Source organism: Ictalurus furcatus, chromosome 7 (genome assembly GCF_023375685.1).
Source record: "Ictalurus furcatus strain D&B chromosome 7, Billie_1.0, whole genome shotgun sequence".
NCBI lineage: Eukaryota > Metazoa > Chordata > Actinopteri > Siluriformes > Ictaluridae > Ictalurus > Ictalurus furcatus.
This window is the reverse complement of record NC_071261.1, coordinates 5,010,290-5,030,679: the sequence shown is the minus strand read 5'-3', so window position 1 is coordinate 5,030,679 and position 20,390 is coordinate 5,010,290. Positions and strand designations below refer to the sequence as shown.

The 20,390-nt window shown below is 38.3% G+C and overlaps 1 protein-coding gene across 1 annotated transcript in view; it reads left to right on the top strand.

Annotated features, from left to right (window-relative positions):
- pappa2 (pappalysin 2) overlaps positions 1 to 15,515 on the top strand; it is a 97,456-nt gene extending 81,941 nt beyond the window's left edge. Inside the window, exons 17-23 of the mRNA XM_053627979.1 lie at positions 316 to 529; positions 1,522 to 1,690; positions 1,916 to 2,048; positions 3,141 to 3,250; positions 4,550 to 4,621; positions 11,107 to 11,205; positions 14,914 to 15,515. Coding sequence (XP_053483954.1) covers positions 316 to 529; positions 1,522 to 1,690; positions 1,916 to 2,048; positions 3,141 to 3,250; positions 4,550 to 4,621; positions 11,107 to 11,205; positions 14,914 to 15,021 — 905 coding nt within the window. The 3' untranslated portion in view covers positions 15,022 to 15,515. The remainder of the gene's footprint in view (positions 1 to 315; positions 530 to 1,521; positions 1,691 to 1,915; positions 2,049 to 3,140; positions 3,251 to 4,549; positions 4,622 to 11,106; positions 11,206 to 14,913) is intronic.
- Positions 15,516 to 20,390: the final 4,875 nt, after the last annotated feature.

Here is a 20,390-nt window from a genome sequence, read left to right as displayed (position 1 = left end):
TAAATTTTAGAGAAAACAGATTTGGATTTCCATCTCTCATTAAGTCATATTCCTCACCTTCTGATGTGCTTGCATTGCGTGTTCACATTATGGTGTAAAAACCCAAATATATTTTAATTTAAAGTACAAAACTAGATTCCGCTGCATTTATTAATGTTTGAAGAAAATAGTGTTGTAAACAATTTCATGCTGAAATTAATCTGTTATTTGTCTGACGTTGAATTTCTAGCATAACATTCCAGGTTTTCTGTATACCTTTTTAATTTCCCTGCTTCCAGATGTGATATTCAGTTGTGATGTTTAATTTTACTAAAGGTGAGAGCAACACATTGGCCTGTCTTGAGGATGGACTGTGGTCGTTCCCTGAAGCATATTGTAAGATTGAGTGTCTGGGTCCACCTGCTGTACCCAATGCTAAGCTCTTGGTGCCACAGTGCGATGGCAGGAGGCATGACGTGGGTACCGTGTGTCGCTACAAATGCAACCCCGGATACTACATTACGGGTACCCTGACCAAAAAGCCAAGGAAGTGAGTACTTCTGTGTAGCATTTTTCACATTCACATGTTTGTGCAGGTGCTACCTTTTCCAGATCTACAAGGATTCTACACTGGATTTTGAAGCTGTTGGATTGGCAAATGGTATAAACTGAATGACATTCTACCTAATTTATGTGGGCCATTTAGTTTAAATATGATCAAGACTCTTATCTGTATATCTCCAGTAACATCATTTTTGTACAAACTGGCTAATCATATACCAATTGGATTACACAGTGCAGCTTATCACCATTTAACAAGGTCAGGGGAGGCCAGTATTTACACCTGCCATGGCTTTATGGCTAATTAAACTGGCTGTTAAAATATGTGAACACCTCTAAAGCCCTTTTAATTGCCCATTCATGCTGCAAGTCATGGCCAGCAGGTCTAATAAATGGTTTTAAATGCTCTTGTTTATTAATACCTTTGACACATTTACTCTAAAAGGCATTCCATTATGAGAGTATATCATAGCTGATGTTATTGCTTCTGTGTGTTCCTACCCTTTAAACAGTTCTACAGTCAGGACTTGGTGATTAGTGAGCCCTACCAAATTTTTTTGATGTGTGAATTTGAATCTCTCTTGTAATCTATCCCATAATGTTCATTGTGGTAAAGGGTACATTGTTCATTGAGTTGGAAGCATTTTAATTGGGGAGTTGAGTAGTTTGGAATATAAGCAGATGGCAAATTATAACAGTCCACACGCAATCCTGTCTGTGTGCACGTTATGTTGCAAATGATCCACAGTAATAGGAAAATATGTAGATTTATGTTTAGTCTATTGTGTTAGTTTCCATACATGCTTTAAAACCATAAAGTACTTTTAAATGCTAAATTAAGGGCTAAAATATTTTCTCTTCAGAGATTCAGATTAGGGTTAAGTTCAAATAGAATGCCAAAAGAAGCAGTCCTGCACAGGTCAGTGGAAAAGTGTCCATTATCATTGTAACGTGTGTGTGTGTGTGTGTGTGTGTGTGTAGGAGGTTTCTGAAGCTGGAGTGTTTAGATGGTGGCAGATGGCAGACGGGTGGCTGTTCCCCTGTCTCATGCCCTGCTCTGCCTGCCATGTTTGAGGGCATGTACACGTGTACCAACCACCAGGACTATGATAGTGTGTGCACTCTACACTGCCCTGTCCCTACTGAGAGGGTAAAATTGTCTTAATAGTGCAGTTTTTCCCACTTTCACTCATTGTGTCAAACAATTCTTGCACACTTCACATTACTGGTGTAGCACATCAGTAGACATTACAGTAGACAGACAATGTAGACAATACAATAAAATTGAACTAGAATTTATTGGGGTATTTTGCAGCTCAGCTTGATGAGTGAACATAATAAATTCCAAACTATTCCTCTTGTGTTATCACTTTAGTACTCGATTCGCTGCACAAAAGATGGGCAGTGGACTGAAGACTTCTCAATGTGTAAGACAATGGGAGGATTGTGCCAGGTCCCTCTGGAGCTTAACATGGTGGAGTATACCTGTGATGAGGGTTATGGCATTGGTGAGGATTTAAACATGTCTGCATGTTGCCACAATATGATTAATTATTATTATTATTTTTTTTAAATCACCATTTCAGTTTTATTCTAGTTACCACTATTACATTTTACTGTTGCAGTTCTAATTTTGATGTGCAATAAAAAACTTAAACAGGTATATGTATAAAATTTCCAAATTGCAAGTGTATGTAATTTAGTATCAGTAGTAACATATTACAACAAAGTACAGCTCAATATTAAACATATTATAGCATCAGGTATGTGACCTGTTTATTTGTGTTTATGTTAATAATTGAAGCAATGAATCATGGTGGTGCAGTTGGTATGACTGCCGCCTCACAGCTGCAGGGGCCTCCATTCGATCCTGAGCTCAGGTCACGGCCTGTGTGGAATTTCTTGTGCATGTTCCCAGTGTTCCTAAGATAGGTTCTGGATCCACCCTTACCAGAGTAAAATGGTTACTGAACATGAATGAATGAATAATTGAACCAGATTGTTTCACATAATTACTGTGACAGTATAATTTGTTGCCTAACTTTAATTCAGTATTTCAAAGGAAGCATGTAGTATAGTCAGGAAGTAAGTATAGTCTTCAGTAACATGCCACAGTGCATCCGGAACCTTTTCGTTGGAACATTGGGTGCAAGATGGCAATACACCCTGGATGGGATGCCAGTCCATCACAGGGCAACATGAATACACAATTTTATGCTAATTCACAACTAGGGGCAATTTTTTACTTAGCCATTCCACATACCATTATGATTTAAGGAGGAAACTGGAGAACCCAGAGGAAACTTTTGCGGACATGGGGAGAACATACAAAATTCTGCACGGACAGTAACCTGAGCTCAGGATCAAACTGGATACTCTAGAGCTGTGATGTGGCAGTGCTACCTGCTAAGCATTCCTACACCTTGTAGGATAATAAATGATCTACTGGTCAGGTCTCACATGTTAGAAATGACAGCCAAGCTTTCATAGCACAGATCCAGTCCGAATCTGGTTCTGGCCATGTTTATTTTTTTGTCCCAGTGTGTTCACATGAATATTTTCAACAGATTAAAATGAAGCCTTGCTTTGTGTCATGGCAGGTGCAGTCTGCTATCCAGTATGTGTCGTACCCTTGAGTGACCCTGTGCTGTTGCCCAAAAACTCTACAGCTGATACACTCAAACACTGGGTCATTCCCACCAGGATTCAGGTGAAGTAGTTTGCTTTTTGGAACCGTTTGCTGTTTTACCCTGAAATCCAATTTCAGTAGCAGTCTTCATGTCCTTCATGTAAACCTTTATGTAAACTTTTTTGTACTTCTTTTTGGTCATACTATTTTGACCATTTGACAACATTTTCTTAGCATTGCGAGCCAAATACAACTAGCATCTAAGCAACAATCTATGAATTGAAGCCAGGTGTGATGGGGTGCTGATGACCACAGGAGTCTCATTTTTTCCCACCAAATAATTGATTTGATTAACAAATCAAGGGCTGCCAAACACTACGTATACAACACATGAATCGGCTCTCACCATATCAATAATTTGGGACCAGGTTTTTCATCCTCAGCTTGACTCTCCTGCCTGATAACATTGCATGCTCTCCACTTGTGAAAGGAAAACACATCACACACAATCAAGTTTGAGCCTTGACAAATAAACTTTGAATATTTGAGATGTTAAACGACTTAAAACTGCTTTTCCAGAAGAGGGGTTTCTACATTAGTCGACATGGTTCAGGATTGAAAGCAAGTTATGAATTTGAACATTTGACCTTGTACCACAGTCTGAGTCAACCTGAACCAAATTGTCATATTATTAATATAGCTGAATGATAGGTTGGCCCAGTTTTCTTTTTTTTTTTTTTTACTCTAAAATTACTTCTCAATTCCTCTTTTAAAGGCCAATTTCATCTACTTGTCTCCATACCAATTTGTAACTGATGATTTTGGTGGAAATGTTTATACAGAAGACAATTAAAATACCACACACCAAGCACTCAAGTCTCTCAAGGTATCAGGCTTTTTCCCCACTGTTTACATCCATACTTCAGCACCCTTACATAAAGTGTGCTTTCCAGGAACGTTATCCAAAACTTTTGCAGATTGGGTAAGAGCGTTGGAGTAAAGGCCATGCTAAGATAAGAAGATAAGGTACTGATTTCCAGGATTTCGATGTCAAAACTATGTTAGGAACAGATCTGATTTCCATACATGGCTATGAATGGCTGTTCTGTGTCATGTCAATAAAATGTTTGTCCAAACAACAGAATGTCAGTGATTTAAAATAGTGTTTTCTATATATTTTATAGTTTCATTCTTTTTAGAATTTTATGTCCTTGCTATGTACAGTTAATACAGGGTGGCCTCAGCTGGAAGGAAACTACTAAAGATGATTTGAATCTGTTCATACAGTTATATAAAGTCACAATAACAAGAATGGATAATGACATGATCTTTGTCTTTTTATCTTTGTGGATGTGCATCTGTGTGTGTTTGTATGTGTAGAGCGTTGTATGTACAGGCACAATGAAATGGCATCCCAATCCTGAACAGATCCACTGCATTCAGTCATGTGAGGTGAGTCTTATTTAGAGTTTTGTTAAGTATTGAGCCACAATCCGCATTGCCTACTGTAAACAAACTTTGTTAGGCAAGGTCTGCAAAACACCAGAACAGTTATCATTTATATAATGACTCTTTCCGGAGTTCTGATGTTATGAGTTTCGAGCAAAATACCTATCTCGGTTATTCATGTTTTCATGATGTTTCATTTTGAAGAGATTTTCAGTTGGATCTCATCTCAGTGTTTACTGGCCCGATATGTCAAGTGTGCCACGGAAAATTTGATAAACTATGTTAGGGTCCACATCTGCTCCTTTTCAGCTGGAAAAGAACAAGTACTTTGATTGAGTTCTACCAGCTCAAAGTGGAGGCCTGGAGAACTCCATCATCAGTCGTGAGCGATAAGGCTGGGGTTGATTGTTTTATTTTTGAGAGCCAATAATGTGTTCAGTGGGACTTGGCCAAGACAGAGAAAGTTAAACCGTGTGCACAGACATCAGCTACAATTCTGTATATAGTTGGTTTATAGTGCCTCATGTACACTGCCCTAAAGAATGAGTAAAACCTCCCCAAACGGACCAAATATGATTGTATAAAATAAACATTGCAGTTAAATTTAAATTAAAGTTTCCACTCAAACAACTGGAGAAAACACTTGCTTTTGCTCTAAACAAAAATCTCTTATTAGAGGTTCTTCTTTTGTTCTTACTGGTATTTTCTCTTATACTGTAAGTATAAACAGAACAGCAACAGTTCTTCAGGTGGCTATTAATAGGTTTTGGTCCCCAATATGGTCAAGCAGTTAAAACCTCACATTTTTTATGCTTTAAGCAATATTTTGGCATTAACATTTTCACATATATTATGGTATGTAAATAATATATGTATAAAATTAATTTACTTTTGCAAAATAGATTAGATAGAATCTTATATGTCCATATATAATGGTACCATTCAGTGGTTATTTTCCTGCAGTCTGTGCTAATGACAGTAATACTTAGCTCCCAGACTGACTGCATGTCAGAGGAGGCCACTCCATCAGAAACAATGAAAACAATTGTGGTTCTCTAAATGTGGTTTATATGTAAGTATAAACACCTTCTCTCTCTTTCCACCCACAATCCATGGAATTCCATTTGTAGCCTTTCTGATTACTAACCCTTTAGATGGCTACTGACAAGCTCAGTGCTTAGATGCCAAGTTAAACATATGATCTGAATGGCATGCATGTGGGTCAAATGTTCAGGCTTATTGTAATGGCCTTATTAATTCCGTCACTATGCAATGATGAGATTAGCATGCCTGCTTCCATGACAAAAGATGAAAGAAATAGATGGTAATGTGTAATTTTGTCTGTTAAGTGTAACACAGTTCATGGCAATTTTGCCTCTCACTTTCCTGGCCACTGACATGGAAGTGGAAAGTATATGTAGAGTGAAAACCTGGTTTAGGATATGATACAGTATGACACTGGTTTGCCAAGTTAACTGACAGTTTTTCTACAAATCAAAAAGTGTTGCCATTGACAGTGTTTTCTTGAAAGTAGTCTTGAACTATTTAGGAAACTAGTTAGCACCTGTTCAGTTTTCCAGGCATGGAAAATACCGAGTTACAGTGCTTTATATCTTTTCAGAGGCAATGAATGAGAAACATGGTCTGTTGTGGCAGATTCTTTTCAATCAGATTTATTTTTGCTCTAAAGTGTTCATACTTTTAAAGCATTTTTTAGACCTACAGCTTAAAATCTAGGTCAGCCTTCCAGCTGTGCCATGTGTTTTCTTGTGTTCACGTCCTTCTACTTCAGTAAGCAAGGTTCTGTTGATAATAAGACTATATTAGAACTTACTGTGAGATTATTGCATACTCTTTGTAAAATATTGAAAAGTTTCAGTGCTTGGCTTTATATACATTAGTTGAGAAATGCCTTGCCCTTTACTATCTGGATTTATTTATCATTGGAATTTGTTTAAGCCTGAACTACTAAACCTGTTTGCCTTGATTTGCTTTAAGAAGTCACACTACTGACTGCCAGGCCATACCACACAAGAACACTTAAAATTAAGAAAATTCTATTAATTACATAAATATTTTGGGGTCTTAAAACTATTATCATAAACCCCTGGTGAACAAGGAACAAACTGAGCTTTCTGATATTGTCCAAGAAGTATATTATGATATATATATATATGTATATATCATGGCACAGGTTACGAACGTACAAAAACACCCAAGCTTATGGCAGAGCAGTTAATATACCATGATAAGCGAAACTAGCTAGATTAGTCCATAATTTTTTGACAGGTACTATTGAAGTAATAAGTGAAGGACCACCCAGGTGCCCACATCTATAAATACTAGATTTTAAGTATACTTTCCACACTTCTCATCCTGAAGTTCATACAGTACATTCAAATTTAATTGTAGGATTTTCTCTTGGAACAAAATAGAATAGCTTAATAAGAATCTTGAATGGCTTCATGTGTTAGCTGTTAAATAAAGCACCACCATAGGCATTAAACTTGAGCCTTGAAACAAAGCAAGTATTAAATTTTGTAGTGGAAAGTTCCTGGTAAAATCACAAAATGCACAAAGGCTGTCCTGTGATCTGCTTTCTCAAGACCATTAAGAATCTGGCAATTGAGGTATTAGTTGTAAAGTCATTTTCTATATATTCAGACTATGGACTTACACCTATGACATTCAGTTGGCTCAGAAACAGATGCTAGTAGTTTTCTAGTAAAATCTTACTTATTATTTATATATCATGTATCATTATGTATCTTCACTTGGATGATGCACCAAGGATTTCCAAGCTGAATGATTTCGTTAGACACATCTTTGGTCCACCCACATTAATAAACCTACACTTTTTTTTCTGTCAAATGGAATAAACAAAAAAATAAAAGAGAAAAGTATTGTCAGTCTAATTGTGGAGACCTTTTACTAAGAAAGTATAAGAGCTCATTGTAGAGATTTCATGAGAATAAGACGGTAAGCTTAAAAACCTTTTGGGGAAAACTCCAAGGATGACTACCAAAAATTCTGCATGCAGCGAGGGCACTGGTCCAAGCTTGGGGAGTAGTTCAGATTTAGACAAGACCCCCCTCCGAGAGTTTTCTCAGTGATTCTGCTCTATCCCTGTGGTCTGGAACTTTCACCTTCCTTGGAATATACACATTTATCTTTCAAATGCACACATTCAAGAAATGACACATCAGGGGGAAGAAGACACATACCTCCCTCACTCACTCTTCACTCTCTCTCCTTCTCTTGCTGTCCTCCTGAAAACAAGGTGTAACATGAGGAGTTGACATAGTTGATTTGTTGTTGAAAAGTGTCTAGCAGGAAAGTGGTGGGAGGTTAAAAAAAGGGTAGCATTCAATTATAAGTTATTGCTAATATTTTGCTTTTGAAGCAGGGATGATAGTGGCTGAACTGGCCACCCTGTATAGTGGAACTTTGCTTTCATGATCATAGCACACCTTGTTATAGGTAGTTGTAAGAGGTGGGGTTAGGCACTCTACCACAATATTCAGTTGAATCAACTGCTCTTTAAGACCCGAGTAAGCACAGTGCAGCACGGTGATATTTTCATAATGACTTAGAGTTCACGTTTTTATTAAAATTTTTAGTCATATAATTAACCAGTGTAAACAAGAACATATATCTCAGTTTAGTAATGAAGAAATGGTCTTTACCTCCAATTATATGATATGGAAACCTACATCAAAGGGCTTACTTGCTGTACTTTCAGTTTCACTCACTCAGTCTCTTTTAGTAATCGCTTTATCTTAGTCAGGGTTACAGTAGATCTGGAGGTTATCGTAGGAACAATGTGCATGAGGTACAGATATACCCTGGATGGTATGCCAGTTCATCACGTATAGTCATGTGAAAAAATAAGTACACCCCATGGAAATGGTTGGCTTTTTTGGCATATTTGGACAAACAAATATTTGATCTTCTTTGAAACAGTGCCTATTAATAAAGGTGATACAATCTAATTTTCACAATCTAATTTAACAAAAAACATATCAGTCACATGGAAAAAGTAAGTACACCCCTACATTTATCACACCTTGAAATCCATAAAATTCGAATCAGATGTTCAAGATTGAACCTGCTTAGGGAGTGCAGGTGGAACCTGTCTTATGTATACCCATCTCAAATCTAGTGTCTGGTGTTCCCTTTGTTATTGAGGTGTGTAGTGTAATCATGCCAATATGTAAAGAGTTCTGTAAGGCCTTCATAAAAAGGTTGTGGATGCCTATGAGTTTGGCAAGGGATTTAAAAAGATCTCCAAATTATTTGAAATATGCCATTCCACTGTGAGAAAAATAATCTCCAAATGGCACAGATTTCAAACGCCTGCCAATTTGTCCAGGACTGTCCGTCCCAGCAAATTCAGCCCAAGAGCAGACCGTCTGATGCCAAAAGAAGCATCCAAAACCCCCAAAATTTAATGACAGGAACTACTAGTAAGTCTTGCAACTGTTGGTGTCAAAGTGAACACTTCTACAATCAGAAAGAGATCGAACAAATTTGACCTGCATGGGAGGTGTGCCAGGAAAAAGCCTTTACAAGACTACAGTTTGCCAAAAGACCAGGCCTTTTGGAATAATGTGCTCTGGACAGACAAATCAAAGATAGAGTAGTTTGGCCACAGTAACAGCAGACATGTTTGGTGCAGACCAAAGACAGCTTTTCAGGAGAAGCACCTCATACCAACTGTGAAGCACAGTGGTGGAAATGTCATCATTTGGGGTTGCTTTGCTGCATCAGGGACTGGACAACTTGCATTCACTGATGAATTCTGCATCATATAAAAGAGATTTGAATTAAAGTTGAACCAGAAGTGGACCTTTCAACAGGATAATGATCCTCAGCACACTAGCAAATCTAACAAGGAATGGCTCAAACAGAAGAAATGGAGGGTTATGGAATGGCCTAATCAAATCCAGATTTGAATCCCACTGAAATGTTGTGGGGGGATTTGAAATGGACAGTACATGCAAGAAAACCCTCAAACATCTTGGACAATTATGCAAAACGCCTACAAGAAATTCTTCCTGCTAAAGGGGGCAATACTAGCTTCTGAGACCAAGGGTCTACTTACTTTTTCCACAGAAAAATATCACTTATTTATATTTCTGTTGAATAAACGATTGAAAAGCTCATTTTTCCTTGTGGTTTTGTTCAAGTATCAACTTTATTAATAGGCACTGTTTCAAAGATTATCAAATATTTGCTTGTCCAAATACGTCAAAAAAGCCAACAATTTCATTGGGGTGTACTTATTTATTTTAAATGACTGTAGAACTATGCACACACATTCACACACTCTTACACACGTAGGAGCAATTTATCTTTGCCAGTCCACCTACTGGCATGTTTTTAGGCGGTGGGAGGAAACCGGAGAACCCGGAGGAAGCTTATGCAGCCAAGGGGAGAAACACTACCCACTACACCAACACACTGCCTGTACTATCAGCTGTTTCATTCAATTTAAATTAAAATGTAATATTATGAAATATAATGTTTCATACTTCTGACTAATATAAAGATCAGAAGACAAAGAATCAAGCACATATTGAGCAGTACACTAATATATTGTGGTTATTATATATGGCTTACTCCGGTTTCCTCCCCCAGTCCAAAGTCATGCATGGTAGGCTGATTGGCATGATAGGCTCCAGGGTTCCCCGTGACCCTGAAGGAAGGATAAGCGGTATAGAAGATGGACGGATGGATGGATGGATAGATAGCCCTAGTGGTTCATGTAAAAAAAAGTCCTTGTCACGTATTCCACGTAATGAGGGTTAGGACGGATGCAAGTGCAGATAAGAGCTTTTAATAAGGAGAAGCAGGCAGACAAATCCAAATCATGAGACAATAGCGTGGTCAAACAACAGGCAATGGGTCAGATGATCTGCAAGCAGGTATAAACTAGGCAAGGCAAGAAACGAGAACAAGAAACAAGATCAATGAACATGAAACAAAATGAGGAACATATTACAAACGCTTGGTATGGTGACAACACTAAATACTTCGCAAAGAGTGAATGCCTAGAGAGTCCTTTTAAACTGTGGTAAGATTGGATGCAGGTGCGCGTGATTAGAATGAATGAGTGTTCTGGGAATTGCAGTCCATGGCGGCCATGTTTGTAGGCCGCAGTGCAGGATGGGAAATGTAGTCACTGGTTTGCTGTGATATGACAGTCTTCAGCAACTATTCCTGGGGATTCCTGTGGAATCAGGTACAACCCTGACTCTAAAAGTAAAAAAAAAAAAAAAAAACAACAACAACATTGTAGTCAGTTATGTTGCCCAGGTGACAGTTATTTGTGATTTAAATAAATGTGTTGAATAGCTGTGGCCTATCATCACACAAATGTTTACTGAAAATGCTGCAGGAAATTACAGAAATATGCTATTGCTGGAGATAAAGATGATTGTGTTTTAAAGATGATAGTCTCTAAAGCTAATTATCTTTCCTCTAAGCCATTTGGTGGAGATGGCTGGTGTGATACGATCAACAACCGAGCCTACTGCCAATACGATGGAGGAGATTGCTGTCCATCCACTCTTTCTACCAAAAAGGTAAAATTAAACCCTTTTAAAAGAAGCATTTTAACACAGTGATCATGCTGGGAAAGTAATAAACCTTGTGTCTCACTGAAATGGGCATTCAATGATATTCTGTTGCTCTGTCTTCCTCAATGTCATGGTGCAGTTCAAGCTTTATGGCTACACTTTTTCATACAAGTCAATTTAGTATTCTTTTTCATATCTGCTCAGGTAAATGTCAGTCTCCCCCACAAAGACCAGTGAGCTCAGGGGAAAGCGGCACTGGTGTAAATAAATGACCAGCCTAAATGACTTTTATTAGGCTCAGGCCAGGTGTCAGTCGTCCTGGGAGACTGTAAAACACTGCTTTTTAATGAGCAGTTGCAGAGAAAGTGAAATAAACAGTGAGTGGAAGCATCCTGCCACCGAGGGTCCAGCAGGAACTGACGCTTGCATGTTTACACAGGCAGTGGAAAAGTGCCGGACGTGTTGATAGCAGCACTCAATTTTAATAGCGTCTAGGATCAGTGCCAGAAGTGAGGGCTGAAACAGGAGAATGGAGAGAGTGACCTAGTCCTAGACCAGCAGTTTCTTTCTTGCTCAGGGTATTATGGGTATGACAACACACATGAATTATAGTGTGGAATCTTGATGCAGATAGGAATCAGTCTAATTACCAGGTCAGTTTGTGGTATTGTAGTAGAGACTGCAATAGAGACAAAACAAAACAAAAAGAGTTTAGCTAGATGTAATGAGTGTTTTGATGTTTCACCAATTATCTGTGTGGTTTCATGAATGATAGGAGATTGGCCAGCATTTATATGTCCTGTATATGTATATTTATAAAGTTCACATGACTCAGTCTCATGGTGTCAACTGTTGTGAACCACCAGGTTACATTCTTGTGCATGGGTGCATGCATGCAGAGATCTTCCAAAAGTCAGAAACTAAACTAAGAGGTTCTTCCTCTGTGCTATCTGCTTGGTGTATTACACAATACACCATTTGACTGACTAGTGGTCCAATGGCTACATAATGTTGTGTAATTAATGGGCATATTGACCGTCTTAAAGATCCAGTGACTGGCTCAGACATCAATTGTGCTGACTGTGCAGAAATGCTGAATCCAGCACAGTGTTTAGCTGGCAGAGTTAGACCTGATTTCAAATCTGATCCAGACACAGCAGCCTAAACAGCTTGTTGGTCACAAATTTCAGTCAGTGACCATCCAGAAAGCAATCCATGATTTTCTGCAAATTAATAGCATGACATGACTCAGCTCATATCCTCAACAGAGCCCTCCTTAAAGCTCGATTACTCTCATACTCCCTAGTACTCTTTTAAGGAGCACAAGGATGTTGTCTACATCCATATCTGGAAAACTTGTCCAGGCTGATAATTACGTAGCAGTTGAGCCAACATGTTCAGCAGCATGACATTGAAAGCATGGCGATGTTCCTGTGCACAAAGTGAGGAACATGAAGATATGGTTTGCCAAGGTTGGTGTGGAAGAACTTGAGTGGCCTGCACAGAGCACTGAACTCAACTCCACTGAACATCTTTGGGAAGAAATGGAATGCTGACTACGCCTCAGGCCCCCTCACCCACCATCATTGCTTAACCTCACTTTTGTGGCTGAATCAGCACATCATTACAGCCACACTTCATAATCTGCAAAGCCTTCCCAGAAGAGTGGCGGTTATTATAACGGCAAAGGGGGACTAAATCTGGAATGGGAAGTTCTATGTTTAACAAGGGGAGATAGCAGATTGGAAATAATGGTTACACACCAGAGTTGTCAACAAACACTGACTGTTGAATAAACAGTACAAGTGTGTACAAGTTGAACAAACCCCATTGTTGCCTCAGTCAAAATAAAATACAGATTAAATTGAACAGTGAAAATGAACCAAAGGTGGCAATCTCTAAACAGCCGCCTTGCTTTGAGAAGAACTGCAAAAAGCACACACAACCACTGATTGTGGAATATGGTGGTGTTATTAGGCTGAATGTTAATGCATTTCTATTATGGTTATAAGCCTACTTTACTTTTTCAGAATCTGTGTGTTTTATTTAGCAAACTACACCCACTGTCCACTTTAATCGGAACACCTGTACACCTGCTTATTTATGCAATAATCCAATCATCTGGCAGCAGCACACTGCATATAATCATGCAGATACAGGTGAAGTTCTTCAATTAATATTCACATCAAACATCAGAATGGGTAAAATGTGAACTCTGTATTCTGAGATGCTTTTCTGCTCACTATGGTTTTAAAGAGTGCTTATTTGAGCTACTATTGACTCCCTGACAGCTCACACCAGTCTGGTCATTCTCCTCTGAGCTCTCTCATCAACAAGGTGTTTCAGCCTGCAGATGTTTTTTTGTTCGTTTGTTTTTCGCACCAATCTGTGTAAACTGTTGTGTATGAAACTCCCAGGAGATCAACAGTTTCTGAAATACTCAAACCAGTCCACCTGGCACCAACAGCCATGCCACGGTTAAAGTCACAGAGATCACACCTTTATCCCATTCTGATATCTCATGTGAACATTAACTGAAGCTCTTGACCTGTATCTGCATGGTTTTATGCATGGCATTGTTGCCACCTGATTGGCTGATTGGATAACTGTGAGTGAATGTATACATTCAAAGCATTTTTTTTGGTGTATTGATAACTGCTATTATGTGTGTGTTTTAAGGGGTTAAACCACTGCACACTAACGTATGCTTTTAACACCTATGATGTCAATTAATATGCAACATGTAAACCCATTATACTGTTATATGATATAATCATTAATAACCTATTCATAGAAGGCATAACAGGCAGAAGAGCTCTAGCCACTGTGTCACTCAACAAATACTAACGTAATGAACCAGAGGAGTTTACATTAAATTGCACATGGATTATTATAAATATTGTACTTTTACTCACATTATTACCTCATTACATTCTTACCTAGTAACAGAGTGGCACAGTTTTTCCTGTTTAGTTTGCTATTGTCCAGGGAATCAAAGGAAAGCATGGCATCTGGATCTCCACAATTGACTGGATCCAGATTGACTGGATTGCTGTCTTCTTGGAAAGACAGCAATCCACCAACCAGTCTTTATTATATACCATATGTTTTTAAGAGTATACCACAAAGATTAAGTGTTATAATTCTGAAAGCAGCCCAAATCAAGGCCATCTCTTTTGTACAGAAATACAGAAGAAATTTTCCTACAAGCTGTAATTTTAAAGCTTCACATAAGAGTGAAACCTCATGCTTTTTTTTTAAATAAGTCTTGCAGGATCCACCTCTTGATGCACACACCTAGTCCGAAGCTGTCAGGAGAGAAAAAAAAGAGAAAAAAAGAACCACCACCCAACAACAATCAGTGTAGATATTATGTAGGACACATTATCTGTTAATTCCAAATAATCTATTCATATTCGGTTACATCCATAGTGTAGAATAATGGCCAAAAAAGTATGTCCATTACCAGTTTACTGATTGTCACATTGTAGTTTTGGATGTCATTAGACATATTTCACTGATTACAGTTATATTGTGGTAATACACAGCAGCAACCAAATCATCTTATCACAGTCTATCCTTCAAACACCGTTTTAACCTGTTCCATGTCTGTGTGATTATGAGGCCCAAAGTATAGTCTCAAAGTGTATTCTAGTACTTCTGCACTAGTTTCTGATATGGCCAACCCTTAATGTGTATCTGAATGTGAGACAGGTCATCCAGTTTGGGGTGGACTGTGACCTTGACGAATGCACATGTCGTGACCCTGAGGCTGAAGAAAACAAGGGAAGAATGGGAGAGTTTGAGACACAAGGACCATAACAGGACAAATGGGGAAAAAATAAAATCAAGAGACAAGAAGGATGAGAACAGAATGTGGAAAATGGGGACACAACAATCAAAACCAGCACAATTGAAACATATCAACTTATGAAATCTACACTAATCAATCTTATACTAATCTGTAAATATATATTTGGAGATTCTGACATTTACGTGGGTGTAGATATGACCTACTTTAACATTTTGTCTGATTTATTCCCAACAAAAGTTCTCAATGTTTTTTTTTTTTTTTCCATATCTAGATTATCTAAAAGTTATATATACAAATATTGTACTGATAGTGTTAGCTTGTTTTGTGCCACATGCTCTGTTCTGAAGACACCCTATATTATGGTACTGACCTGTGTAGTGTATGCATGAATGCTTTGAAAAGAAGCAGATTCAATTACAACTGACATACTCTTACACAACATTCTGTAAATGTACGGTTTTACTGATGTATCAGTGAAAATAAAATCAACATACAAATCCAATACTGGGTTAATTCTTTTAGAGATTGTAAGTGATTTTAAGAGCATTTCATCAGTTAACTTAATAATACAGAATAAACTAATAGTGCAATTTACATTTCTGCTGTTGATGGTCAAACAACAATGCTATGATTCCATGCACTTTTCATATCTAGTTTAAGAGTCAAGATAACAAAGGTGTGGAGAACCTTTACTTCCAAAAATAATTAGAAACATTAATGAGACAGTTTACTCTAAACAGTTAGAAGCAGTGCTCCTCAGTGCTCACTGCTTGTCAAATGCATCAGTTTTTGTTTCAACACTACACTCAGTAAATTAGTCTGCTTTGTCAACATCTAGATTTGCTATAGATTTCTCATCAGTTACATAATTAATATTGTTTCATATCTATATAAACTACAGACATACATTTACAGCTGCAATCAAAATGATTCAATCCCTATGTTTATTTATCCCGGGTTTATTGTCAAAATTTACAGAATTCCAACTGTTTGCAATGAACAAAAGAAAACAAAAACAATTGAAATAGTTCAACACAATGAATGTTTCAAGTGGTTTCCCCAAATTCAACTGAAAATGCAACTTGTAATGATTTCTCCAGTCTCAAAATTATTCAAATCCCTCACAACAGAACAAATATGTAAAACAGGTGTCGTCTCAAGCACACCTGATCCACAACTAATCAAGGGCTTCGTTATACCTGAAATACCTGAACTGGCTAGGGGTAGAAAATGCATGAAATAACTTGGACAGGGCAGAAAAAGGAAGCTATCAACGGCTGCAAGCAGATTTCTGAGAAGGAAAGTTGTGAGAAACCCTCGGATGACGGCAAAAGACCTGCAGTAAGACTTGGTGGCAACGGGCACTGAGGTTTCAGTGAGCACAGTAAAGCGCATACTAAACGCTGAAGGTTTCCAAGCCAGAACTCCAAGACGTATACCACTACTGACCTAAAAACACAAGAAAAGTCACTCAAAATCATATAAATAAGCCACAGAAGTTTTGGGATTCTGTTCTGTGGAGCGATGAAACAAAACTGGAACTTCTCAGCACAATGGATCAGCGGTATGTCTGGAGGAAGAAGAATGAAGAAAGAACACTCTGTCCACAGTCGAGCATGGCAGTGGCTTGGTGATCCTCGGGGCTGCTTTGCATCCTCTGGCACTGGAAACCTGCAGAGTGTGGAAGGCGAGATGGATTCATTGAAGTATCAGGAAATCCTAGGAGAAAACGTCATGTCGTCTGTGAAGCTGAAGCTTGGGCTTCATTAGACCTTCCAACAGGACAATGATCCCAAACATACCTCAAATTCCACTAAGGCTTGGCTGCAGAAGAAGTTCAGAAAGATTCTACAGGGCCATCACAGTCACCTGACTTGAACCCCATAGAAAATCTCTGATGGGATTTGAAGAAGGTGTTTGCAGCACGCAAACCCAAGAATATTACTGAACTGGAGGCCATTGCTCATGAACTGGCCAACGGGAACGGGATAAGATTCCTCAGGAAAGCTGCCACAAGCTATGTCGTTTGCAGCAGGTCATAATAGCAAAAGGAGCTCTACTAAGTACTAAAGACGCTCGCCATGAAGGGGTTGAATAATTTTGGAACTGGAGAAATGATCATAAGTTGCATTTTCAGTTGAATTTGGGGAAACCACTTGAAGCACTCGTTGTGTTGAACTATTTCAATTGCTTTTGTTGGATTTGTTCATCGCAGACTGCTGAAAGTCTGTCCATTTTGATAATAAACCTGTTTTGCAATCTGGGTTGAATAATTTTGATTACAACTGTATCTAGCACAACAAGAAGATATAGATTCAGCTCTTGTGGGGAGGGGAAAGGAAAAAATATAGCTTGCTACCTATATATAAGCCACACATTCTCTATTTGTGAATCCACACACCACTATATTTAAATGTTGCTTCGAAAATTTATGATTTTTTTTGACTATACAAATATCCACATTGAGAACTTGCATTGTGGTAGGCAAAGTTGGCAAAAAAGAAAAACTGCTTGTTGTGAAACCAGAAAGCACATAAGGGCTCAGTTTACATCTTGAATTAATGTTAAATCTGATCTGGACATCAAAATCTGGATAATGGATGAACCGTTCACACATAAATAAGCTAGCTAGAATGTGGGACGCTTGCTAGCTGTCAACAAAGCAGGAATTGGTTCATCAGTGATTATTTCTAGGTATTATTCATTATCTATGTTCCAATCATATGTCTATATCAGACTCACGTACTGAAGCACTTACTGTTAAACTGACATTCACTAAGTGGTTCTATTTCTAAACCTAAATCTGTTAGGAGGCAACATATGCTTGTAGTAAGTGCAGGAATTTGGAATTTGATCCTGTGGGCAGGTACTTTCTCTCTAATGTCAGACTGATGCAAACACATGATGTTTACACCTGGCTGAAATCTGATCATAATGTGAGCTAGACGACCTCCTGAGGTGGCTGACTGATCCAGTCGATATTCTGATCATAATGTATGTACGTATTACTATGTACATTTATACCTGTTTTGGTGTAATGATGTGATATGAACAAGATTGGCTCACCATGTTAGTACAAAGTGTAAATGGGACTAAAGCTGCTCTAGTTCCCACTTACCTCAAGCATGCTTGATCAAGACAAACAGATTTAATCAGATTTGACTTTTGGCACTGGAACTACAAGGCTAACACGGCAAACAAGAACTGAATGAGCCCCCCAACTGTCACAGAAAACATATGTGCCAAAATCAGCACCCCAAACCACATTGTTTGGTGAAGTAATGGACATATCGATATCACATCAGGATTAAGGTGTTCTGGCTTTTGTTGCAAAATTTATTTTATTCCAATTCAGAGTGAGACAGTTTTCTGTTCATAGACGAAGCAAGTTCAAGCAAGTTCTAGTAGGAAACTCTGGAAAGGTCATTGCAAGTAGAGCTCCAAGACAGTTTATTTCACATAAAGATTTTAGCATAATTGCTAAACATTTTAACTGATTAGTCAAGCTTTATTTACATAACACAGGATGTACAACGATAACACAATGTACTTTATGCTAAGTTAAAAATACACAATTTAATCAAGTGGCAAAATGAAGCAAAAAAAACAAAAACAAAAACATGAGTCTACAAGCCAGACAATGAAAAAAGAAACATCTCAAATTTATCCAATATCATGTATTGGAATGGCAAGACCAATTCTTTTGTTTTTTGCTATACACTGAAGACATTTGGGTTTGAGATCAAAAGATGGATATGAGACGATAGGTCAGAATTTCAACCTTTGTTTCCTGATCTTTACATCTAGATGTGTTAAACAACTTAGAACATGGCACCTTTGGTTCAGACCACCCAATTTCTAGGTAAGAAAAACTATTGGAACAGATAGTTAAAGTAAATAAGACTTGATATTTGGAAGTGTATTTCTTGCTTGCAATAACTGCATCAAGCTGGGGACCCACTGACATCACTAAACTGTTGCACTCTTCTTTTGTTTTGTTTTTCCAGGCTTGTACTACAGCTTCTGTCAGTTGATGTTTGTTTTAGGGTGTTTCTCCCTTCATTCTCCTGTGAAGAGTGAAATGCTGCTCAAATGGCTTAAAATCTGGTGACTTGGCCAGTCTAAAACCTTCCATTTTTGCCCCTGATTAATTCCTTTGTTGAGTTGGCAGTGCATTTTGGATCATTGTCTTGCTGCATGACAAAGTTCCTCCCAATTACATTGGATGCATTAAATTTGCAGACAGAATGATTTGGTAGACTTCTGAACTCATTCTGCTGCTACCATCATGAGTTACATTATCAATAAAGATCAGTGAGCCTGTTCCAGAAATAGCCATGCAAGCCCAAGCCATGACACTACCTCCACCATGATTGACTGATGAACTTGTATGTTTTGGATCATGGGCAGAGCCATTCTTTCTCCACACTTTGGCTTTTCCATCACTTTGGTAGAGGTTAATGGTAAATGGTCTGCACTTATATAGCGCCTTTTAACCTTAATGGTTCTACAAGGCGCTTTACACTGTTTCTCATTCACATAAACACACACACACACTCACATGCAAGGTGCTAGCCTGCCATCGGGAGCAACTTGGGGTTCAGTGCCTTGCCCAAGGACACTTTGGCATGCAGGCCAGTGATGAAACCACCAACCGTGTGGTTAGTGGACAACCCGCTCTACCAACTGAGCCACAGCTGTCCCAATCTTGGGACCAGAACCTTTGTTTTCTGTATTTCTTTGCGAATTCCAATCTGACCTTTTGATTCATACTGCTGATGAGTGGAAATTGTTGTATTGACTATACCAAATGCTTGTGCAATGGCTCTGACAGATTTTCCATCTTTTCTCAGCATCAAAATGGCTTGCTTTTCTCTCATAGGCCGCATTCTGGTCTTTATGTTGGTTTATCCTTTATAACAGCAAATGCAGATTTCAAAGGCAAACAAAAGCTCAAACCAAGAGTAGATACTCAGAGCTATTAATTATTTGGACAATCAATCTAACACCTGTCAGTCACATGTTCCAATATATTTGTTCACTTGAAAATGTGTGAGTCCAAACAAAAGGTGCTGTGTTCTAAGTTGTTTAACACATCTAGATGTAAATATGGGGAAATGAAAGTTGAAATTCTGATCTGTCATCTCAAACACAAATGGCTTCAATGTATAGCAAACTGGCCTTACCATTCCAATACATGTGACGGGGCCTGTTTAGTGTTTGTGTGTGTGTGTGTGTGTGTGTGTGTATACATATATATACACACACACACACACACACACACACACACACACAGTGGGGGAAATAAGTATTGAACGCGTCAACATTTTATATATAATACGAGCTTCGACATGCCTTTTCTTTAGTAATGGAGTCT